General features: G+C 50.0%; 12 protein-coding genes across 12 annotated transcripts; 2 read left to right on the forward strand and 10 right to left on the reverse strand.

Moving 5' to 3' along the window:
- Positions 1–115: 115 nt before the first annotated feature.
- Positions 116–1552, forward strand: KL928_003927 (uncharacterized protein; the record flags this gene model as incomplete). Its single annotated transcript, XM_043204568.1, has 1 exon — positions 116–1552. The coding sequence occupies one exon, from the start codon at positions 116–118 to the stop codon at positions 1550–1552; it is 1437 nt and encodes a 478-aa protein (XP_043058621.1).
- Positions 1553–1611: 59 nt separating this feature from the next.
- On the reverse strand, positions 1612–2655 carry KL928_003928 (uncharacterized protein; the record flags this gene model as incomplete). The annotated part of the gene is made up of 1 exon (XM_043204569.1): positions 1612–2655. One exon carries the CDS (start codon positions 2653–2655, stop codon positions 1612–1614), a length of 1044 nt encoding a protein of 347 aa, XP_043058622.1.
- Positions 2656–2699: 44 nt separating this feature from the next.
- Positions 2700–3010, reverse strand: KL928_003929 (uncharacterized protein; the record flags this gene model as incomplete). The annotated part of the gene is made up of 2 exons (XM_043204570.1): positions 2700–2914; positions 2992–3010. The coding sequence occupies 2 exons, from the start codon at positions 3008–3010 to the stop codon at positions 2700–2702; spliced, it is 234 nt and encodes a 77-aa protein (XP_043058623.1).
- Positions 3011–3157: 147 nt separating this feature from the next.
- Positions 3158–5878, reverse strand: KL928_003930 (uncharacterized protein; the record flags this gene model as incomplete). The annotated part of the gene is made up of 1 exon (XM_043204572.1): positions 3158–5878. One exon carries the CDS (start codon positions 5876–5878, stop codon positions 3158–3160), a length of 2721 nt encoding a protein of 906 aa, XP_043058624.1.
- Positions 5879–5956: 78 nt separating this feature from the next.
- KL928_003931 (uncharacterized protein) lies at positions 5957–7003 on the reverse strand (the record flags this gene model as incomplete). The annotated part of the gene is made up of 1 exon (XM_043204573.1): positions 5957–7003. The coding sequence occupies one exon, from the start codon at positions 7001–7003 to the stop codon at positions 5957–5959; it is 1047 nt and encodes a 348-aa protein (XP_043058625.1).
- Positions 7004–7074: 71 nt separating this feature from the next.
- On the reverse strand, positions 7075–9321 carry KL928_003932 (uncharacterized protein; the record flags this gene model as incomplete). Its single annotated transcript, XM_043204574.1, has 1 exon — positions 7075–9321. The coding sequence occupies one exon, from the start codon at positions 9319–9321 to the stop codon at positions 7075–7077; it is 2247 nt and encodes a 748-aa protein (XP_043058626.1).
- A 182-nt stretch (positions 9322–9503) lies between these two features.
- On the reverse strand, positions 9504–10241 carry KL928_003933 (uncharacterized protein; the record flags this gene model as incomplete). Its single annotated transcript, XM_043204575.1, has 1 exon — positions 9504–10241. The coding sequence occupies one exon, from the start codon at positions 10239–10241 to the stop codon at positions 9504–9506; it is 738 nt and encodes a 245-aa protein (XP_043058627.1).
- A 76-nt stretch (positions 10242–10317) lies between these two features.
- KL928_003934 (uncharacterized protein) lies at positions 10318–11574 on the reverse strand (the record flags this gene model as incomplete). Its single annotated transcript, XM_043204576.1, has 1 exon — positions 10318–11574. One exon carries the CDS (start codon positions 11572–11574, stop codon positions 10318–10320), a length of 1257 nt encoding a protein of 418 aa, XP_043058628.1.
- Positions 11575–11631: 57 nt separating this feature from the next.
- Positions 11632–13155, reverse strand: KL928_003935 (uncharacterized protein; the record flags this gene model as incomplete). The annotated part of the gene is made up of 1 exon (XM_043204577.1): positions 11632–13155. The coding sequence occupies one exon, from the start codon at positions 13153–13155 to the stop codon at positions 11632–11634; it is 1524 nt and encodes a 507-aa protein (XP_043058629.1).
- A 72-nt stretch (positions 13156–13227) lies between these two features.
- On the forward strand, positions 13228–15951 carry KL928_003936 (uncharacterized protein; the record flags this gene model as incomplete). The annotated part of the gene is made up of 1 exon (XM_043204578.1): positions 13228–15951. The coding sequence occupies one exon, from the start codon at positions 13228–13230 to the stop codon at positions 15949–15951; it is 2724 nt and encodes a 907-aa protein (XP_043058630.1).
- A 33-nt stretch (positions 15952–15984) lies between these two features.
- KL928_003937 (uncharacterized protein) lies at positions 15985–20331 on the reverse strand (the record flags this gene model as incomplete). Its single annotated transcript, XM_043204579.1, has 1 exon — positions 15985–20331. The coding sequence occupies one exon, from the start codon at positions 20329–20331 to the stop codon at positions 15985–15987; it is 4347 nt and encodes a 1448-aa protein (XP_043058631.1).
- Positions 20332–20561: 230 nt separating this feature from the next.
- Positions 20562–22772, reverse strand: KL928_003938 (uncharacterized protein; the record flags this gene model as incomplete). Its single annotated transcript, XM_043204580.1, has 1 exon — positions 20562–22772. The coding sequence occupies one exon, from the start codon at positions 22770–22772 to the stop codon at positions 20562–20564; it is 2211 nt and encodes a 736-aa protein (XP_043058632.1).
- Positions 22773–23283: the final 511 nt, after the last annotated feature.

Below are 23283 nucleotides of genomic sequence, written 5' to 3' on the forward strand. Positions count from 1 at the left end.
TCTAATTTCGCGGACTAAATCTCGCTGTCCTTTAATGAGGAGCTGAATTCTATTCTTTTTCAATAAAATAGTCACTTTATAGTTCAGAATTAATTGTTTGGTCACTTCTTTAGTGATGCTTGCATTTTTTTTACTCTGCTGCTGCGCTGCCGCAAATTGGATACGCGGCGTCGAGCCAGATAGACAATCACTTTACCAGCCTGACGATGACGGTCTTTGGGCATGTCTGGGCAATCCAGAGATCAAGATCTCCTTCGACAGAATTAATGACGATTACTGTGACTGTCCAGATGGCTCCGACGAGCCAGGGACCTCTGCCTGCAGCCTAGGCCAGTTCTACTGCGCCAACGAAGGGTTCAAGCCAAATTACCTACCTTCTTACAGAGTGAATGATGGAACCTGCGACTACGATCTCTGTTGCGATGGTTCAGACGAGCCTGATGGAAAATGTCCTTCAAGATGCGCACAAATGAAGAAAGCGTGGGACGAAGAAACAGCGGCACGGAACGCGGCGATTGCTAAGGGATTAGCCAAGAAGGCTAAAATTCAGCATAAAGCACACAAGCAGCAGACCAAGTTGAGGTACGAAATCACACAGCTGTCTTCTGAGATCGAGAAACTCGAGCAGGAACTTTATGGTCTCAACCAACTTCAGGCTCCTACAGAAAAGGAAAGCGCCATTATTTCAGTGTTTGAGCAGCTGGACTCAAGTCTGGAGAGGCTATCTTTGCAGATCTCCGAAAAACTCCAGCAACTCAACAGCAAACGACACAATCTCAGAAACTTGGAAGAGATTCTGGAAACTATGAGCAACGAGTACAACCACAACTTCAATGACCCTGCCGTGAAAGCTGCAGCTCAAGCATTCCAGGAGTATTCTGTCAATCAAGGTTTGACCAAGGACGAAAAGGGTACTGATCAGGCCAGTGAGGTGGAAACTCTATTTGCAAATTTGCAGAGCCAGCTGAAAGACTCAGAAGCAGAGATCCGGAAGCTGGCCGGCCGTGAAGATGAGGACGAAAACGAGCTCTTTGACTTCAAGTCCACTTTCAAGGCCATGGTGAATTCATTCTTGGGCGTGTCAAAGAGACACCAAAAGATCCCGTCAACGAGAGAGTCAGAAAAGCGGAAGAAGGAAATCGAGGAAGAGCTGAAACGGCTAAGAAGGGATCAGCAGACTAAGGAGGAGCGGCTGAACAAAGATTATGGGCCACACCAGATTCTTATGGCTATGGACGATTGTATCGTGGACAAAATCGGCGATTATGATTATAGACTGTGCTTTGTGGAAAAAGTGGAGCAAATCGACCGCAATGGCCATGCGGTGAGAATCGGCCGTTTTGAACGAACCGAGTTTGACGAAGAAAAGCAGCAGCTCAAGCTGATCTACGAACATGGAGACAAATGCTGGAACGGTCCAGTGAGAAAGGCCACTGTTCTGCTGGAATGCTGCGAAAAGGACACCATCGTTGCCGTTACCGAGCCGGAGAAGTGCGAGTACACGTTGAGGGTCAAGTCACCAATTGGCTGTTTTGAGCCCGATGAAGTTTGATAAATAAGATCGCGCGGTGTTGTATTAGTATTTAGTGCGTAAACGGGCCTGAGTGTTCCTTACTGGACATAGACTACCACGCTGGTGATGTCATCTGGCTTGCCTCCAATGTAATCTTGGCCAGTAATATCGCTTAGTCGCTGCGAAAACACGCTTTTGAAGTTGCTATTCAGACTCAGCTCTTTGACGTTCCGAACAAGGTTCGTGTTCATTTCCCCTATCTGATCTGCCGCGAAATAGTCATCCAAATACAGCGCCACGTCATTGATGACGACATTGTCAATTAAACCGTCGGTGGTGAACATCACCACGTCTCCTGACTCGAGCTGGAACTCGTACTCGTCTGCGTCTTGGGGCAGGTTCATTAAGTATTTTGAGCCCTTCCGTTTGGCAATGTCCAAAAACTCTTGCGGGATCACAGATAACTGGTAGGGGGCGTTGAACGAATATGTCTGCTCTTTGGACTCCAAAACGCACTTGAATCGCGAGTCTTGCTTCCTAAAGACTCCAAACCAGGAGTCGCCCAAATTAACAGCATGTAGCTTATTTGTTTCGGCATCGATGATGCCAAAACAGATGGTCGTGGAGCCAACCTCAACAGAACCGTCCTGCTTCATTTTGATGTATGCCTTGTCCAGAATCTCGAGCGGAGTCAGGTGATCCTCATGCAAAAATTCCATTGTCACATGGGTGGATAGCTCGCGGCTGATAGCACTGGAATCGAACCCTTGTTCAGACCAGCCACCAACCCCGTCCAAAACGCCAGCCAGCACCTTGGAGTCATTATATGCCATCACATAATTATCTTCCCCCGTGGGCGAATCGTACACGGTATTGGTCTGGACCTTCTTTCGGTACTTGGAAATGAGCCCGTCGTCAGGGTGATTTTTGTCTTTGAGGCGATCTTTCGGCTCAAAGGCCACAGACATCAGGTATCCATGACCAGCGGTCTCAAAATGTTTAGCAATCGTGTGCCCACTTTGGAAGTTTCTGAACGTATACGAGTCGTTGGTAAAACACCGTCTTCCTAAACGAGCGGATACCGTCAACCTAGAGGCGAATCTGGGGCCGTAGGACGCCACTTTAGTATTATAGATCAACATGCTAAGATTTTCAAAAAATTCGTACACTTTTTATACTATATTTTTCAGCTACCTAGTTTCTCAACAGCACCCAGAATAAATTTCCCGAAATCAAATTCTGGATCATCGAGGTTCACGGCCTCGGTAGAAGCGGCTTGCTTAGGTGGGTTCAGCTTTCTATATTCGGCCTTGGCAGCCTCCACCAATTTCAGCTTTTGCTGGTAATCGTACAATTCTTGTTTCTTCTCACCTTCGATCTTCAAGGTGTAGGTGTGGTAAGCTCCGTACACAATGCCGGCGGCCAATGAGGAATATCTAAGGACCTAAAGGTTAGCTGCGCAGACGGAGCACCGATACTCACGTTTAATGTGGACATGGTCTATTTGTTTTCCCCTCTATTATTTCACCAATAAAACTTTGGAAAAACTTGTCCAAGGTTATGAGCTGCCTGCCGTGCCGCAGAAAAGCTAAATTTTGTATATCTTTTTTCTTAACTAGTATACACCCGTACACCAGAACAGATCTATTCGTGCTGATTGAGCACAAAGTCCTTGATCCTGTCGCGCTCTTGCTCCCACAGCTCTGCGTTGGACAGTTGCTCGGCAACAAAGTCCACATGGTCGGGAACTTCGATCTTTCGGGCCGCGATCTTGTTTCCCGATTTCGTTAAAAACGTAAACTTGTTGGCTCCGTTTTCCGTCTGTTCCTTACGAACAACGGCGCCGACTGGCTGGCGTACACGAGGCCTTGCGTTCGTCGAGCTGGAGGTCTTCAAACTTGCGGCCAGCATACTGTCAAATTCTGATTGGATGCTCCTCTCGAGCTGTACGTTGATCATGTTCTCGTCCAGCTCAGATTCAGTGTCATCGTCTTCGTCAGATTCGTCTTCTGTCTCAGAATCATCGGTATCTTCTGTAGCCTCTGAGTCTGAGACCTCATCAGCCCCCTGGTCCGTCTCTTCATCATCATCAGGTTCAGATTCAGGCATTTGACGGGCGGCCTTGCTGATTTCACTGATCCTCTTAGCTGCCTCAGCAACGCTGTTTGCGCGTGCTACGCCGCGTGACTCAAAACACTTAATTACTCGCAGGCGCAGGTCAAGGGGCGGTTCACCTTGAAGCAATAGATGATAGTCAAAAAGCATCAACTCCAACGACATATGTTTCTTTGAGATTTCGAAAAACAGGCACACCATCTTTGCCCAGAACCAGTTTGATGGATCGCCGTGGACAGATTCGAAAATCGCGTATTTGACCAAAGTGCGAAAGAGTGCTGCCGTTATCAGCCTTTTGACGGCGAGTTGCGCCAGGTAGCTTGCTACCGCCATTCTCTTTCTATTTTGACGGAAATCGTCTAGCTCGAATCCGGACTGAAACTCCTCAATCAGGCCGTCGACCACAACGGCAACTAGAACTGGATCACGCTCGCCTAAATATTTAAGCATGGAGACAAGAGCAGGGACCTCGTCGTAGGTTATCGTTTCTGGATGGGTAAAGAAGTCCACGATCTTGGAATACGATTCCGCGTCCCACTCGAATTCGAGAAGCGCAGGAAAGAAGACCTGATTTTGCAGAGCCCGTTTCAGCACATAATCGAGAAATTGCAGTTTGGGTCTCGCAGTTTCGACTTTCACATTTTCTTCAGCAACAGCAAGCGACGAGAGAAAGGCCTGAGCGGCCTTTTGTCGATCTCCTTGTAATCTACTTGTGACGCTTTGAAAAAGATGAATTATGTTGTTCACGGCCACGGAAAACTCCGGTCGATAGAGAATTGTAAATTTGGAATAATCGAAGAACAGTGTCAACAAGTCCAAACCAGCTCCCTCCCCAACATTTACCACGAGTGATCTCAGCACATGCAAAAACTTGGTAGCCGGAACCAGGTTGAAGTTAGCCATTTCGCAATATAGCCTGACCATGTTGTAATCTTTATGCGATATCATCGACTGATCTTTCAAAGCCGCATCAGCTTTGTTTTCTATTTTCTGAATTAAAGAGTTGAGCACATTGCGATTGATGCACAGAAACCTCGCAAAGGCTTTGGAGTTGATGCCCTGAGAGCACGCGTGGCGATACAGACGACTTTCGGCAGATTTAGTGTACATTTCCTGTTGCCAAAATTCACGAGCTTTATCGTCCACCTCCTCTGCAGTAGTGGCAGCGTCCAACTCCTCGACAAACGTGGAAAGTGCATCTTTAGGAGCCCTGTTTTCTTCTATGTCCGGCTCCCTTCTCAAAAGCAGGCTCGGATCCACCATTTCAGAGATATCCGGTACCTCCTCGTAGAATTTGCGTTGCTCCTCACTCTCCCAGCGATTGGACTCTGAAAGTCCGGGGATAGCCGTGATCTTGACAGTCGATTCCGTCTCCCGAGCCAGCGAGGGTTTTTCAATGGAAAAGACTTCATGTGCAAACTCTGAGTAAGCTTCCAGTTTGACAAACTCGTCTTTCTTCTCCTTGAGATCGAATTCGAGCGATTCAGGCACTTTACTGGTTTTTCTCGAGATCTCATTGACCTGGTTCTCCAAACTGGAGATCTCTTGATGTGTGTTTTCGGTCACTTTGCATATATGTTCACTATATTTGGTGAAAAGCTTGATCAATGACAGTCTTTCTGACGAGTTCAAGAACTCGTTCTCACGAAGAAGCACATCATCAAACTTCTTGACAAATCCTGATACAATGGAGAGTAGTTTTGTGTTATTAGCGTGTCGAGAGAGTAGCTGTGAAATGTAGGCTAGGAGAAGAGGCCTATCCGATTTCACCAAATACCGTGGCAGCTTGCATTTTTCGACACTATCATCCACGCGAATAAGATCAACCAAGTACATCTCACAATACAATCTCAGCAGAGTGCCCAAGACGGGCAGATGCTCCGGCTCTTTGAAATCTTCAACTGAACGGAAAAAATATAGTGCCAATTTTGTAGTAAAACGAGACCCAAATCGCTGATGCAGCACGGAGAGCACCTCTACGGCAGCTGCCGTGTCCTTCTTTTTCAAAGAAAGAAGCCCGTCTGCTGTTGCAGGGATCAGCTCGTCCAGGTATTTCTCAAGTGAAACTCTCTTGATCGAGTCTATTAAAGAATTCTGTGTTTCGGTGGTGATAGCCGAACTTAGTTTCTTGAGCACAGCCATGTTACTTTTCAAAGAGGTGTCAGGGGAGTCCACGACAAGCAGCTCGCCACCCCATGCTTTCTGGTTCAGGTCGCGCAGTTGCTTTCTACGTTCACATGGCTCAGACATCGACGCGACGAAGAAAATTTACTGAAAAATTACTTTGAGTGCATTATTTGTAAAATAAAGCTAGTATATACAGATCCATCAATTCTTCAAGTACGGCACACGCTCCCTAGTGAAAACACGTCCTTCAGGAAGACCATACATTTTTCTCACGTTTTCTGTGTTTCTGTCCCACAACGTACGGATGACATGCGCTCCAACCGGCGTGAGCTTGTTGTCCTCCACAAACTGTCTGATCTTGAAAAACTCTCTTCTGAGCCCTTTAGGAGCATTTTCTAGCGGGCCGTCCTGTCTGAACACCCAAAATGCAATTCTATGCTTTCCAGTGTTTTTCTCACAAACTGGGGGCAGGTACTCAACAAACTCGCAGTCTTCGTTTTGCATCAGTTTCTTGGCGTCAATCATGGAGTCGGTGTTGGAAAGCTTGACATCTTTCACCCCCCACAGAAGGGTGGTAGAGTAGCTGTCTTGAGCGAGGTCTGGAGTGTCCGGATCGACCATCAAGACCGTGTACAGGTCACCGGTGCTCTCTTTGAACTCAATGACTTCGAGCGAAGGTGGCATCTTGGTAACATTTGATGAAAGTAACGTTCCCGGTTCTATCCATCTATCCTGATTATTGTGTGGGAACTTGAGCTTGACCTCAACTTTCGGCTCCAGAGTAGGAAGCGTGTCTGGGATGACAGCCAAAGTCTCAAGTCTCTGCATAAGCAGCATCTTGGAGTAGCCCTCCCATGTTTTTTTCAAGTAGTGTCTGAAAACGGGCTGGGTTCTATCGAGGCTATTTTTCATGTACTCTGCCATATACACCACTTCAGGATTGAATTTTTCAGCCGCGATTTCGAGTTCCTCCTTTTGCTCGGCGTAGGTTGGACTGTTCTTGTCGAGGCTTTCGATTTTGGAGTAGATGTCCTCGCTGCGTTTCTCCAAAACCTCGTATGCTAGCGGGTAGATTTGGTCAAGACCTTCGATCGATTGGTATTTCCTTTTGCTGGCTTTAGACTTCAAGGAGACCGGGCCAGACGGAAGATCTGGGCTCAGCAAGGCAGTCCGAAGAGCCTTGTTGCGCAACGCCAAAGTTGGCGACCGCTTCACAAACTTTGACCACACTCCTTTAGACACAGACATGGACAAACCGATGAACAAATATTTTTTTGAATATTACATTCCGGGTAACGAGTACAGAATATATATTGTCCTTAAGGGTTGTAGTAGTAAAACTTCCAATCCAGCTCGCTGGCTCTGGCATCACCAACATTCAGGTTGATGGAGCCCATGCCGGGCAAGTACGGCTGGGTGGCGGTGTTGCCCTTCTTTTTCGAGCTCTCATGTCCATCGTTGGAATGGGCAGAGATGGTCGACGAAGTAGGTGAGCTTTGATTTCCAGAGCCAAATTCTGCCTCCTGGGGCGGAGGTATAGTGGTGACTTCGAATTGGAACTCCTTCAATCGTGGAGTGACGCCTGTAGAGCCGCTCACCGAGCTTTTCGTAGTTTGGGCCGAGCCCGAGAACGAGGCATGCGTGTGATCGATGGAAGAGTTGGACGAAATCGAGTCATCCGAGCTATTGTGCGATTGTGGGTACTGGAATTCTTGAGGAACAAACTGGACCTCCGACCCAACGCCATAGAAACTGTTGTACATTTGTTGTTGTTGTTGCAATGCAATCTGCTGAGATTGATGCGCCCTGATCTGTGCAGCTTGCAAATGCATATGATACCGTTGAATGTTTTTTGGATCATTGATCGCAAAACGTGTCTGGATAGCCGGAGCGGAACTAACAGTGATGTCTTGCAACGGCTGTGGTTTTGGCACAATCTGTTGAAACATTGGCGGTGGTTGCATTTGTGGACGAAGAGTGGTCAAATCGGTGAGTGATCTCGATCTGGTTCTTTTATGGCCTCTGTTTGCGACCCGACCAGGCTCGCAAAATGAGTTGGACCTCACGCTGTTGATTGTGAGCGGCCTTCGTGGATCCGTTTTCTTCTGCACACTCACGGAATGTGGCAGATAGTTGATCTGGTTGTTCCGCAAAAACTCCCAAATCAGCGAATGAATAGGAACGTCTTTGCCAGTTTTCACAATGTCTGGCTCCTCGTCGAAGTACATCGTGTGGGTGATATGGATATTCTCGAATTTAGAGCCGTCGATAGAGCCGTTCGAGTACTCGTTGATCAGACTGGACCAGTATCTGGCGTTCAGAGGCAGGTTGATTTTCATGTGGGCGTTGTCGGAAAGCAAATGGCCAGTGACTGGCTCGGTGCGCTTTAGGACCAGTTGGTCACAATCGTAGACTTTCACAATGACCCGCATTTGTAAAAGTCTGGAGAATTTCTCGCTCGAAACTGCGTTTGGAGCCAGATGGGAAGCCACCCAAAGTGTGTTTTCAGCGTAAGCCACGGCCCTGTCAGATTCCAAATCAATGCTCATATCAGGGTTCAAGTTCAATGGCACCTTAGTGTACAGTAAGGAATGGTCAACCACTAAATCAGGCGAGTAGATTCCATCAATGCATGCTCTCAAAAAGCTGTTCTTGTTGCGAAGGTCCGTGATATACTTTTCGTCTTCTTCGACCTTCAGGATCTGGTCCAAATCGGCAACTGCGCTCAGATGATTATTGCCATAGTATCCTATTTGGATTTTTTCGACGCTCAAACCTTTAGATTTTCCAGACCGGCTCTTCTTTTTCTTATCCACACTTTCTGCCGGACTGCCACCGAGTTCAGGAGTAGAACTCAATACAGGACGTTTGCTCTCCATCGCCATGTTCTTTCTTTTATTGTAGAGCTTTCGCTTGCGGTCGCTTTCGCGGACCAGGTTCCGAATTTCCTCCAAAATAGTCACGTCTGCCAGTTGATGCGATAGTCCGTAGTTGAGGAGCTCTTCATCGTTCCTAGCCATCGTCAAGTAATCATTGATCATCTTTGTGCGCAGACTGCATCCGACGTTCTTGCCATAGTTGATAAGAAAATCAGAGCGCACCATAACAACGCTTTCCGGCCCGGCGTTAGCAAGCTGGTAGTTGTATTCGCGAAGTCCGTCACGTAGGACACCAAAGATGCGCAGCATGTCATCCTGGCGATCCACAGCAGCAGTCAGGTGGTCGAGGTCTTTCATGTCAACGGTAGCCACCGGAGACTCTTCTGGAAGAGTGGGACTGCTCCCGCTCACGAGGGAGTCTGCCAGCAAGTCGCACGAAGGTATCTCCTGAGTTTGCTGTTTGAGGATTCTATCGACCCATTCTTCTTGGTCTTCGTCGTCGCTTCCGCTGATGGGAATCATGAGCTCTGAGAATAGTGACTCGTCTTCATGGATAACGTTGAGGGCGTCTGGATGTCTTTTTTCTGAGGATTTTGGAGGTGTGAACTGAGACATGCCCCCATAGTCGTTTCTGGATCTCTGCTCGTGGATCTGCTCCCGCTTCGGTTGCGGAGTCAACGGCGCCATTGCGGTCAAAGTGTTGGCAAAAGGTCTGCTATTGCTGCGATACCGTTTTGTTTCAAGTTTACACAACAGGTTCCGCACCTGCCTTAAACTTTTTTGTGTTCCTTTGAAACATCCGGTAAACAGAAAAACAGGAGTGGTCTGAGGCGTGTTCCTGCACCCACGCGTCAAAAAATAAATAAACATCACGTTTGCCCCAAAGACGTGATGCGCGAGTTTTCGCGGCGCCCAACAAGACGGCCTAAAACGGTAACCAGGCGGCGGAGAATTATGTTACAGAACAAGAGTATTGTTCCGACATACCTGCCAATGTCGTACTTGGTGCTCTGTTCGCCAAGACGAGCATAGATGTACGAGACGATCGGACTTATGATACCGGTGAAAAGCAACTCCCACATTGTAAGAAGAAGATCGACAAACTCGGCAAACCGGAGTGTCCATCCCGCACTCTCGTCCGCCGACGAAAAATGCTCAGAGGGACTCACAGACCTGTCTGCCGTGCTCGCCATCTCCAACCCCCGTTTTGCCCGCTCGATCGCCAGCAACGCGTCGCGCTCTCGATTTTGCTGGCGATGCACTTTGAATCGCTCGACTAGGTTGCTGTCGGTCAAAAACGTCTCCATAATCAGGAATTTGAGCTCGTCGTCAATTCTGTACAGAGTAGACGTCACCAGCCCTGAATCGACCATGGAGTCCAAAATCTTGGCAAACGCGTCGCTTAGGTGATCCGAGTCTCCTTGCAGCGCCTCTGCCAGCAGCTCCAGGCCTTCTGCAAGGGTCCCCGTATAGATGTGACTAGACGCCTCGCTCTGGGTCGGGGAAGGAGTGGGGCCCCCAAGTTTGTGCTCGTTTAGCAGTCCCGGTTCTGGGGTCGCCGGGCGCTCATCTGTAGAATGGAACAGCCATGTGTTCACCGCTTTCATTGCCACGTCTTTCTTGCTGGCTCAATTTTTAGCAACGCTGAAATTCATGTGGTGCACTGCCTCAATTGTGCACTGCCTAATCTTTGACATCTTCCATGTGAAACTCTGTAGCTATTCTTGCCTCGTGGTCGTCCTCCGCCAGCCACCGAGTGGCCTGTTTTACATCGCGCGTGTACAGCTTTGCGCGCGGCTTTTCGATCTGGGATAGGTCGGCAAAATAGAAACCTGGACATTCCTTGCCCGAACGGTAGCCTCCGTCGCAAAGCCAGAAATAGTACCCTCTGGAGGCTGGTTTTTTGTACATGCGTCGCAAAGTCATAGCAGACCTGCATACTGCGCAAGACGGCGTGTTGCTGAGCAGGTGAGGCCGACTCATGCGGAGAGTGAGGTTGATTCTGGTCTCGTTGGCTCTAGGATGCTTGGCCAGAAGCGAGTTCGCCAACGATGGAACACAGTGTTTGAACTCTTCCTGTGTGCCTGGAAGCATTAGCAACAAGGAATTGTGAGGAAGCGGGATGTTGTAGATCGGACTTTCACCATACTGCTTTCTAATTCTGAATATTCGGGTCGCCCCTAAAGTTAGCGAACAGATCAACGGCAAGGGCCCAATGGTGGTTAGACGGTCTGAGTGCCAGTCGAGGTTGTTCTTGTTCGTATGAAAATAGTTTCCCACGCACATGGATGCGCGCCACTCGGACTGTACCTGAAGCGGGTGTCTCTTGGTGGTTGCAAGCACTTCGTTTGCCTGGTCTTCAATCAGGAACTTGGCTGTTCGTATATTTCCTGTGAACGATTGAGCCATGCATTTTGAGTTACGGTATAATCCGTTGTCGTATCGCTGTTCGGGTATGTCGCCGTCGTAGAACACCGTCGATTGGTGGTTTGAATGGCATTCGTTACCAGCAATGTGGAACATTTTGTCTTTGAACTTGGCTCTTTTCGACAGAAGTTCATCCAGGAGGTCGTCTGCAAGACTTTCTGGCAGAAAGTTGGGATAGAATCTCAGATACGGAACCATCGTCTCTATCTGCTCTTTATCATATAGAGTGGTGGAAATGTTAGCACTAGCCTTCGACACCTTGAAAGATGTCTGTCTTTGAGAAATGGCCTTCTTCTTTGTCAAAACGCAAGGTTCGTCGTTCGCCTTTCGCTTTCCAGTTGGAGATTCCCCCTTGATCTCTTGCTTGATCTCCCGGGGCCCAAATTGCTCCTCGAGCATCAGCTTTGTCTGTTCAACAGAGCCGTCAAAAGTGATCAGGAGCTCCAGCAGCACATCCTTATCAACTTCTGGAAATTGAGATTGGAGCGTATCTAACTTTTGCTCTGTCTCCATCAATATTCGCCCCCCACAGTCGCGTACAAAAAATATTTAAATGCCTTATTTTTAGATCTATTTACCGTTATATTTAAACGAGCTCAATGAGTTTCTATCGAGGATCCGGCCAGCAACATTTTTGGCTTCCAGCTTTTGCGAGACCTGGTTTGTCATGTCCCGCAACGGCATACGGATACTCTGTTTTTGTGTGACCGAAGCTTTGAAAACCGGCTCCTCGTCCTCGTCTGGGTCCGTTATGTTGTAGTCGCTGGAATTCTGTTCGCTGAACACGCTCCGCGTGTCTTCCGTAAAGGTAGATGCAGTGGATCGAGTGAAATATGTGCTGGTTTCAGATGCAGAATCTTGCGAGCCAAAAAGCAGCTTGCGCCGCTTCACATTGGATGTCTGGACTGACATAAAATGGTCGATGGTTCTGATGGCAGACTTGCGGGCCGTTGGCTCTGACGCAGACCGCACCACCGGCTTGCTTTTGACTTGGAGCAAGGCGTCTATTGTTCTTGGCTGCGTCTTTGTGGTGATTGGCGCTCTCCGAGCGATGCTAGGCGGTGCACTAGAGGCTTCGCGGCCCGACAACGGAAGCTTCGTGATTGGGTCCAGCTCGCCAATGGCAATCTTTCTGTGGAGCTCATCGTCGTGGATTTTCCCTGCGCACCGTTCCACCTCTAGCATATCGTCTTCTGGTGACAACGGGTTCAGATGCACGGGTTTCTGTGTTCGAGGGTCGAAAACAACTTGATGATTAAATGCGGTGATAGCACGGTAATACTCCGTTTCGAACTCGACAGGGACCTTCAACTTCCCCTCGTAGCGGACTGCCTGCAGCAGCCTTCCAATTGTCGAGTACCTATTCACAAGGTTGATGGCACGCTGCATTCCGACATTCGGGATCCCCTTGGTATAGTCGCATCCGCTGACAATGGCCATCAGCTTCAGCTGCTCATTGGAGAACAGGCCAATTGCAGACTCCCGACAGTCCTTGAATTTGTCCCTCCGCACCTCGATACACGATCCAGAGTCGTCCAATTTCGTGATAAGCCTCTGGCAGCCAAAAATTAGGAGATCTGAGTCCTCAGAGATTATCCCCTGCACTAGGCCATGTTTCTCCAGATACACCATCTGCGCGTCTGCTTCGTAGGGGGCGACCACGTACTGGATATTTCTGCTTTTCAGAGCCTCTATTACCGACTTAGCGATCTGCGGCGTGATATCACACGCCTTGTTAAAATAATTGTATGCCTCGGAACGTCTGTTTGCGCGTAGGGCCTCGAGACCCAGTCGTTTGTACTCCCTTCTGCGCTCCTCGCGTTCTTTTTCCGTGTTCGCCTTTGTTGGCAAGTAGTCTCCGTCCAGAACCATGTACGGAGTAATGCCGTAATGCGTCAACATGTCTAGTCGTCTATTCATGTAGTTCAGGTACGCTCTTGTAGGTTTTTCAAGCACAATCTCCATGGCACAGCCGTAGATCGCCTTGTGCAGCCACGCGTACGTGTCGATCGCAAGTGTTTTACCTCTATACTTCTCCAAATGGCTGGCTTCCTGGATGGATTTGAGCGCCGGCAGTAAACCAGTGACCCCCATTTTTATGTGTTTACTCTCGAGCGCGATCCAAGAAAAAAAATAACAACGAAGAAAATTCATGCCATATTTGTGATGAACCAATATCAGGAAACCGTCACCCAACTCAACAATCTTTCTTTGAAGGGCGCTAGGAAGAAAAAGACCAGCCATGTGCATCACCAGCTTGTCCCAGACTACATCAGAGACGACCATGTGGACCCTGGGTTTGACCCTAATGCGGCTGCAATGAGCCCTGGCATGCAGGCTCCTCACTACTACGGCCAATCCGCAGAGCCCGGAGCGCCACCTGCCACGGCACCCCAGGAGGTGGCCGTGCCAACCCAGCAGTACCCTCAGACCGGCCAATACCAGCCGCAAAGGCCCGACGTCGCACTGGACCCAGCAGCCACGGACGATCTCTCAATCCCCAGCATCAGATACCAGCTAGACTACACTTACAAAGACTCTGATTTTTTGACTTTCGAAAACGTTTCGCCTCCGCTCGCAGGAACACAGTACACTGCCGTCGACCAGGGCAACGCGTCTCCCAAATTTGCGAGAATGACGCTCTACAGTGTTCCTAGCTCCGAGAAACTGAGACAACAAACTAAGATCCCGCTTGGCCTGGTTCTCACGCCCTTTGCACAGGTAGCGCCCGGCGAGAAGCCCGTTCCGCAGGTCGACTTCCGCGAGATTTCCTCGGTTCCTCGGTGCAGACGGTGCAGAGCTTACATCAACCCGGCCATGCAGCACGGCGGATACAATATGGTCTGCAACATCTGTACGTTTTCAAGCCCAGTCCCACAAGAATACGTCAGCCAGGTCGACGCGAACGGCGTCAGGTCAGATTACTACGTGCGCCCCGAGCTGCACTCCGGCGTTTACGACCTGATTGTGCCCAAAGACTATAACTTCGACGAAAAAGACTCTCATCCGCTCCACCACGTGTTCCTTGTCGACCTCAGCTACGAGGCTGTTCGAACCAAACTCCATGTGGCAGCCTGCTCTGCCATCAGAATGGCGCTGTACCACAACGGCGAGTCCAACCTGCCAAAGGGCTCCAAGGTCTCGATAGTCGGATTCGCCAATAAACTGTTTTTCTACAACCTGAGTCCGAATTTGGAGCAGACCACAGTATCGGTGGTCGGTGACCTGGACGACCCATTTGCGCCGTTCCACGACGGCATTCTCGCCGACCCAATGGACTCCCACGCCATCATCGAGGCCACTTTGAGCACCATCGAACAGCTGACCGACTACCCTGGTCCAGAGCCAGCGTACGGCGCTGCACTATTGGCTGCCAAAACCATCCTCCAGGAAGTCGACGGCGGCCAGGTGATCACATTTCTCTCGGGCCTTCCCTCGTGGGGACCAGGCTCGCTTGCAGTCAAGCTGCCTGCGCAAAAAACGACCGCCGACTACGATAAAGAGGTGATCACTGCAGGTAGCAAATTTTATCAGGACCTGCTGAAAGAGTACGTGAAGTTCAACATCGGCCTGCATCTCCTGAACGGCGCGCACACGCCGATAGACCTTGCGAACGCAGGACTCATTCCTATGAGGACCGGGGGCTCTGTCAAGACCTGGCACAACTTCAATCTCGACCGCGACGAGGCAGACCTCATGTACACCGTCAAGCATCTGGTGACCGGCACATGTGGGTACCAGGGTCAGCTAAAGGTGCGCTGCTCAAACGGACTACAGGTGAACAAATACTACGGTGGATTCCACACCTCAGGACAGCCAGAGGTGCCGTATCTGCCTATATGCAATAGCCAGACTAGCATTGCGTGCGATTTCGTCTACGATGGAAAGCTAGACACCAAAAAAGACTCACATTTCCAGGCTGCCCTGCTCTACACATCTGCAGACGGTCTGAGGAAAGTGCGTGTCATCAACTGCATCATGTCGGTGACGGAACGCGTAGCCGACGTTTTCTCGTTCTCGGACCAAGACGCCGTGCTGAACCTTGTGCTCAGAGAGAGCCTGAGCAGACTGCCGAATATCAGCTTTGCCGCGCTGCGCAGCTACCTGAACATCCAGCTGGCTGACATCAACGCAATGTACAAACTGTACGTTGCCAAGAACAATTCATCTCCAGGACAGCTGGTTTTGCCTCACGGACTGCGCACGTTCCCGATGTTTGTGCTTTCTGCGCTGAAAACCAAAGCTTTGAGAGAACGCACGGGCAACCCTGATCTGCGTGTCGAGAGCCTGTTTGACCTGGCTAATAGCACGCCTGAAAAACTGTCCGTCTACCTCTATCCGGTGATGATCAGTCTGCACGACTTAGACGACTCCGAATGTCTATTTGACGAGCAAACAGGGTTTTTCTCCACTCCAAAGACCATTGGATTGAGCCAGGCCAACCTCGAGATGGGCGGAGCGTATCTGGTGTTCAACGGCAAGTCGCTTTTCCTCTGGTTCCACACCGACGTGAATCCTCTTTTGCTACAAGATCTCTTTGGAGAGCATGTCACTTCGCTGAGCCAGCTGGACCCTCTTGCCTCGCAATTGCCTGTTCTGGATACCCATATCTCGTTGCAAGTGCGCAACCTGGTGAAGTTCCTGGGCAAGCACTATCTGAATGTGGACTTCTTCCCTATTCAGATCTGTCGCTTCAAAACAGACGCAAACGAGGCCGAGTTTTTGGAGCTTCTCTATGAGGACCGGTCGGGGGATCTGGTGTGGTCGTATTCTGATTTCCTGAAGCATCTCCACAAACAGATCACGGGCAAAGTCGAAACGAGCTCTTCGGCTCCGGCGATTGATAAAAAGGATACCGTTTCGCTGGGCAGTAGATTCGGTATTTTCTGAGCTAGTTTACAGTCATATAAATGCATTTATAGATCAGTCTAGTACTTTTCCAACAGTGCCTCCTTCAACAATGTGTTTCTGGGAGTCGTCGACCTTGCGCAGCTGTTTGCCGAGAGTGATTTCGCCCAGTAACGCTGAGATGGGAGCTGTTCCGCTAACTGCGCCGTTTGCTGTGCCGTTAGCTGGGGCAGGAGCTGGCGGAGCTGGCGGAGCGGGAGCTGGCGGTGGTGGCGGAGGAATTGCAGCAGGGATTGGCGGAGCTTCCACAGGTGCTGGGGGAGCAGGAGCAGAAGGCACGGGTGGGGCCTCCATAGCCAGAGAACCGTCAGGAGAATCTGGCGCAGCTGGAGCCTCCTCAAAGCTATCGTTTTCGGAACTGTCTGACTCAGCAGAAGAAACTGGAGCAGGAGGAGCTGGCGGAGCAGCGGGAATAGGGGGAGCAGCCGGGACGGGAGGCATTTCCGCAGCTATTGGCTTTTCCACCGGCGGAGCTGCAGGAACAGGGGGCACCGTTTCCTTGACAGTTTCTGCCGTTGTTGGAGAAGAGCTCTGTGTATCTTCTGTCTGCTCATCAGGCTTCTGTTGCTCAGGCTGTGGCGTGGAGTATTCGTTCACGGTCGACGACGAGGACTTGACTCCTCCGCCAAAAAGCATCGAGGCAAGCTCGGCCTGTTTCGAGGCAGCAGGCATTTCGTCCTCGTCTTCGTCCTCCTTGTCCGAGTCGGACCATCCGTCATCACTCAAACTCTTGCCTCTTTGCGCCTCTCTCTGGGCCTTGAGTCTGTCGGCATCGTAACTTGACTCTGAGGTGAGCTGCGGCTTGAAGAACGGATTATTGCTCTTTGGCTTTGGCTCCTCCACAGGGGCAGTCATTTTCGAGAACGGATTATTGCTGTGCGCCGACGACACGGAAGCTGCAGACACGGGCTCTGGGGCCTTTGATGGCTCTGCAGCAGCCGGCGGAGGAACATCTTTCTGGTCGGCCTGAGAATCCGCCAGCTCGTCTTCGTCGCTGCTCTCGCTGTGCGCTTCTTTTTTCTTGAGCTCCTCCATTTCTGCTCTGAGCTTTGCCAGACGAGCTTCTCTATCTTGCTTCTTTTTCAGCTTCCTCTCGCGCTCTTTGGCTTCCATTGCCTTCTTCTCAGCAATAAGCCTCTTCAGTTCCTGCTCCTCAGCGTCGTCGTCATCCGACGAGTCGTCCTCCTTTGCTGGGTGAGAGTTGGACACCTGGCGGGGAGCCGGCGGAGCTGGTGCTTGCTTGGGAGCACTAGGCTTCGCTGGTTCAGCCGGGGTTTCTTGTTTTGTCTCAACAGGAGCAGGAGCCGCAGAAGCAGGGTCCGGCACGGACGCGTCGCTTCTCTTCAAAGACCCTTTGATTCCAAGCTTTGCCAGTTTTTCCTCCATCTTGCGACGAGCCTGCTCCTTGAACTGTTGAGCCCGGGCCTCAAGGCTATCCGCAGACTGAGATGGGGTGGACGAGCGAGAAACAGACTCTTGCATGGCCGGCGCGACAGAAGGAGTGTGCATCGCTGGCTGCTGAGGCTCCTTTGGTTTAGGGGCTGGCTTTGAGGCGTTCAACTCGCTAATAAACGCCTTCACGTCGCTACTCTGAATGTCGTTGCCAAGCTCCCATTTTGAATAGCCAACCTGAGCAGAGTTTGTCAGACGCAGCGAGCCGGAAATGTCGTTCACCAGCTCGTTGATCGAGCCAGCAATGTCCTTAATCATGGTCTGCTGTTGTTGGGTCTCATTTGAAATACGGTCTATGTCCTGAGAAAGCCTAGCCTCATTGGCCTCAAATTGGTCGAGGTTCGGAGCAGGCTTTCCGGTCAGGGCCGCCATCTTGGCTTGCAACGCTGCTTTCTGCTTGGCGATGCGCTTGTCCGCTTCGGTGACTTCGCCGTTGCGGCCCGTTCCCTTGATTTGGATACCAGAAGGATTTTCCTTGTGGATTTTGAGTCTGGCGATTTCGACTTTGGCATTCTTGATCTGCTCATCAATCGAGCCAAGCTCCGAAACAAGCTTAGGAACCCGGTCAGTCAACCTGGTCAGCTCCTTAGACAGCCTCTGTTTTTCCTGAATGGCAGAACCGGCATCTTGTCCTGCCGCGTTCAGTTTGTCCTGTGCTGCTCTAATTTTCACCTTGAGCATATTAATCTCATTGACAGTTTTCTGCTTGCCGTAGTCATTGGCAACATCCTCGTCGGCTGCGTCAATGGCATCGAGCAGGATCTTTTTCTCATGCACTTTCTTTCTCAAATCTTCGATAGTCAACTGGTTGTCAGTCTTTTCGTCTGGCTTCTTCTTTGAGCTCCTGTGTCTTGCGTTGCTAACATACCCAATGGCATCATCGTTGTTCTTGTACCTAGTACCGTCAAATGTGCTTGACGAGGAGATAGGCTTTGGTCTGCTCGAAATCGAGTCTTCCATAAGCTTGCCCTTGATCTGATTCATGCTCTCGAGCAGTAATTTCGAGGAAGGAGGAACGAGTTCAGGAGGCAACACTTCCGGAATGTCAAAGCCGTTCAGACGTCTGTAGATCAAATGCATAGCCACCGCAAACTCGTCCTTGTTCAGCTTGCCTCTGTTGCCAGAGTCAGCAAGCGTCCAGATTTTTTCCAACTCCTGTCTATTCAAGCCAGACTTTCCGAAAACAGTGATGGCCGTGCTTCCCTCGACGTAACCTTTTCTGTCGGTGTCCCATTTTTTGAAGATGTTGTCGTAGATGAGCTTCTCCTGTTTAGTGATTGCCCACGTGACGTTGGAGGCAGCATTTCCGCCCATTGCGTTCGTCAAGTGTTGAGTCTGGGAAGAGGCATTAGGCATGAAGTGCGATTGCATCATGTCCAAGCCCGGCAGTCCACCTGTTGGCGCAGAAACAAAACCCCATTGGCCAGGTTTTCCTGTAGGCATGGCAGTCAAGCCTGTTGGTTGCGGCATGAGTCCCGTTGGTTGAGGATTGATTCCTGTAGTTTGCGGTAGCAGGCCTGTCTGCGAAGGAGCAAAGCCGCCTGTTCTCTGCTGCACAAGTCCTCCAGTACTCTGCGGACCGACGGGCACAAGTCCACTCGTCTGCTGCGCAGTCAATGGAATGAAAGTGCCAGTTTTTTGAGCCTGGAGGGGAGCTCCAGTCTGCTGTGGTTGCATGCCAAAGCCCGTCTGCTGGGGCTGTAGGTTGAACCCGGTTTGCTGCGATTGCAAGTTGAAGCCAGTGCGTTGGGGCTGAAGCCCCGTCTGCTGTTGCGTAAAGCCGGTTCTCTGCGGCTGTAGACCAAACGTTCCTTGAGTCTGCTGCGGCTGGATACCAGCCTGCATCCCAAAGCCTGTCTGTTGCGGTCTAAGACCGGTGGCCTGAGACTGCAGTGGTTGCGACTGGAAGCTGGTCTGCGGGAACGACTGGACACCTGTTGGCTGGCTGAAAAGCATCTGGTTGAACGACTGCTGAGGAGCCGCGTCGTTGACGGAAAAATTAATGGCGTCGACAAAGCTGCTGACCTCGTTTTTAATTTTTAGTGGCAGCTCGTATGGCACCTGCTCTCCCTTTGCGGCAATGTTGCAGAGATGGAGCGCCAATGCAAACTCAGGAAAAAGCAGCCTTCCTGAGCGGGTCGTGTCGGCCAATGCCCAAATATCAGCCAGCTTGGTAGCACTGAGACCAGACTGCATCATGATTTTCTTTGCAGTCTGGCCGTCGATTGAGTTTTCTCCCTTGGGGACATTCACCCGGAAAACATGCTCAAACCGCTCCTGTTCCTTTGCAGTGATGAACGAGAGTCGGATGTTTGGAATCTTGATATCCTTATTTTCATTTTCTGAGCTCGTCACCAACGAAGAAGTGAAACCAGTCTGCTGCGGCTGCAATGCGGACGCGCCAGTTTGCGACTGCCAGTTGTTTTGTATCTGCTGGCTGCCTCCAAACGACGTCTGCGGCTGGAACCCGGTCTGGGTCGCGGTCAATGGCTGAAACCCGGTCTGCTGTGTCGCCAACGACGGCTGGTACCCCGTTGCCTGGGTGGCCATTGGCTGGAGTCTGCCTTGGAAGCCCGGTTGGAAATCCTGTCTTTGGTACGACTGCTGCTGCGGCTGCTGCTGAGCCTGTTGCTGGGGCTGCTGGGGCTGCTGGAACTGCCAGCTCTGCTGGGTCTGCTGCTGTTGTTGGGGTTGGAATTGGCTGTTCCACTGTGGTTGTTGATTCCAGCCGGTCGCCTGAGACTGGAACCCAAATCCCGTAGGCTGTGTTTGCAACGACGGCTGCATGTACTGCTGCTGCTGCTGCTGCTGCTGGGGAGCCCCAGTCGGCTGCTGCTGGGAAGACCAGTTGTTGTATCCGGTGGCCTGCGGATATCCAGAACCATACTGTTGGTTGCCGTAGGGATACATCTTTTAGGCTTGTGGAAAACGTATCACTGGATTAGCACAATCTGAAAACGGAACTATGATACAACTTTGGATGCTTGAGTGTTCCGCCGCCTTCGGTTCGTGCAAACTTGTGCGGTGATCGATTTATTAGCTGTCCAGAAATTCGCGAACTTTTCAAGTGCCGGAAATACGTGGTGTACGGATTTCTGACAGAAGGTGTGTTATATGTATAAGCTATAAATTAAAAAGTGTTAGCATCCGTTAAGCTCTTCGATAAGTCCAACGAGAAAATCAACCAATTGATCTTTGGCTTCGATTGAAGCACCGAACTTGTCGCTTCCGGCAAATATGCGCATGTTTGCCACGACATTGAGTAGTCTGAAATTCAGTTTCGAGATGATCGGACGAGGAGCCTGGTCCGCGTCTGCATCCAGATGGCTTTCCTTCTCCGCCTCGTTGTTGTACAGTTCGTTGAGTTTGTGGAGAAGGTCTGGCGTGGTCAGCTCCAAAACATTGAGAACGGCCACGAACTCAAATAATGACATACAGACTCCCTGGCTAAACTTCGGGAGCTGCAGTTTGCCAAACCACTCAGCCAGCAATTCGTACTGGTCTGCGCAATTGAGCAGCTGGTACTTCAACACACAACAAACAAGGCCAACAACAACGCCGCGGTCTGCCTGAGGGTTCTCGAAAGCCTCCTTGAGGTTGTCTTCCGTAGGCTTTAGCAAGAATTTGATGATGGAGCACCGAGACGTTGGTTGATCGAGGATCTTGGAGATATCGGAGCAGCGCTGTAATAAGCGTGTGATCTCGACCTTGGTAGCTGTGATCTCAAGCTCCAAGGTGTCTTGTTTTTCTTCCTTGTATTTGCGGTTCAATGCATGGAACCAAACCATTTTCATGAGCGACTCCTCAAAAAGGGAGTCTGCAAGCGAGCGAAGTATTTGCGTGATAAAATCAAATTGTTCGTAACGTTTCAAAGGCATAACAGGCAGCTCTTCGTATGTCGTGTTCTGCAACAACAGGCATAGCTTAGAATCCTTTGCTGAATTTTTTAACTCGTTGAAATAATGCATTCCCCAGCGGTCGAATATCTGACGTCCAAAAAGAGCCGAGCCCGCAAGCTTGCCACACTTCTTCAGGTAGAGGCACTTCATGAACAGAGTGGTCTCGTTAGACTCCATGTGGAGCAAACCAAGTAGTCCAACGTAAAGCTTGGAGGCATCCGCAGTTTTCAGCAGATGCTCAACATCCGCAACGGTCATCTTCGTCAGACGAGTGTACGTCTTGACCGGACGGAACTGTTTTTTCTCCGTTCCCAAGAGCGGAACAACGACGTAAAGATAAAACATGGCGATGCAGAGCAGCAGTTTGGACACTCCCCAGAAAGGCCTTAACAAAGATGGGTTAAACGAAGTCGACGACGAGGCGGTCGAAAATGCAAAGATAGGAACGGAAAAAAGACCTTTTCTATCTCCAACGCCACCTGACATGTCGTCAAAGGCAGATGCACCCAGCATGCATGTCATTCCGCCCAGCAAAACTTTGTTCGACAGGGACATTGAGCCCTCAGAGTTGCTATTTGGGGAGGTGTTTGAATATTGTGAAGGCGAGGAAGTGTGACTTGAGCCACTGTACGAGGGGTTGAATGTCTCCTCGGGAGATTCAGTCAAATCAATCTCCGCGTTGGCGTTCTTGAGCATACGTGTCAGTTGCTCGTTCTTCCGTTTCAGGATTTCGTTCTTCCATTCAAGATGTTTGATATACTCAGCAGCCTTGGATAATATCGTTGCCTTGTTGAGTTTCCTAGCCGGCTGTAGCCCGTCCAGCTTCTCTTCGTCGTCCGTATACCCGTCTCCCTCGTAATCATCAACATACTCTTCGTCTTTCACTGTGGAATTTGTATGGTGGTTATTCTCCTTCGCCACAAGAATACGCAGTGTCGGCACACAATTCCTCAGCTCAACAATTTTCGTGTTGATGTTGGTTCTATACTTTTTCTCAATCAGGTTGTGGGGCGATTTGAACTTCTTGCCTTTTGAGATAGGATGGTCGATTATCTTGGAGCTAGGTTGTTTCCTGCGCTTCAGCATAGCGATATCTTCATCTTCAAGCTTCACCACTGGGTCGCTTTGTGTCGAGCCTGTTCTTGTTGTGGACAACGACGGAAGTTCGCCAGAGTTGGCAGTCACAGTGCTGGTGGATTCGGATTTCATCATCATGTCATTGCTCTCATCAAAGCTGTGAGGGTCGAATGTCATTGGATACACGTTGTCTGGAGACGAACCGCTGGAGTAGGGGGACATGCCGCTGGAGTTGTAGCTGCTCATCACATCGTTTAGGTCGGCAAAATTGAGATCAGAGTAGGGGTAGTCCTCATCCATGGACCGCGAGACAGATGTTCTTTTGTTCAGTGACGATATGGCACCATTGTAGGAGTCGAAGTCAAAAAGTGACATTTTGAAGACCACGCAGATAGAAGGAACTGGTTATAAGTTTTTTCCCTGTAAACAGATAATTTGGGTCATAGAATGTGGCATATTATTAGACCTTCATCAAGGGGGACCAAAAATCGTACGATCCCTAAAAATCATCCGATTCTGTGCCACCCGTGCCCAGAAGAGAAATATTTTGAAAACTCTTACCGAGGCGACCCGACATCCATACACGACCTTTGCAGCACATCCAGACACTACACCCATACACCACATCCATACACACGCGACCTCTTTCCACGATAATAAATAACCTTTGCTTTCCTTTTCCCTATCCGCACCTCCAGCGCGTCTTATAATGGTAAAAATTTTAGCACATCGGCCTTTTTTATGCTCCGAGCAAAGGGGTAATTAATCTGGGATTTGGTATCGTATTATTATATGCCCAAAATAAAAGAGCGCAAATCAGCCATCATCGGTAACTACCTGAGGTTCCGTAGCTGTTGAATGTGGGGCTTTTGTAGTAGCGATAATT

The sequence above is a fragment of the Ogataea angusta genome (genome assembly GCF_019207475.1).
Source record: "Ogataea angusta isolate 61-244 chromosome Unknown 61-244_NODE_8_length_553539_cov_90.782090, whole genome shotgun sequence".
Lineage (NCBI taxonomy): Eukaryota > Fungi > Ascomycota > Pichiomycetes > Pichiales > Pichiaceae > Ogataea > Ogataea angusta.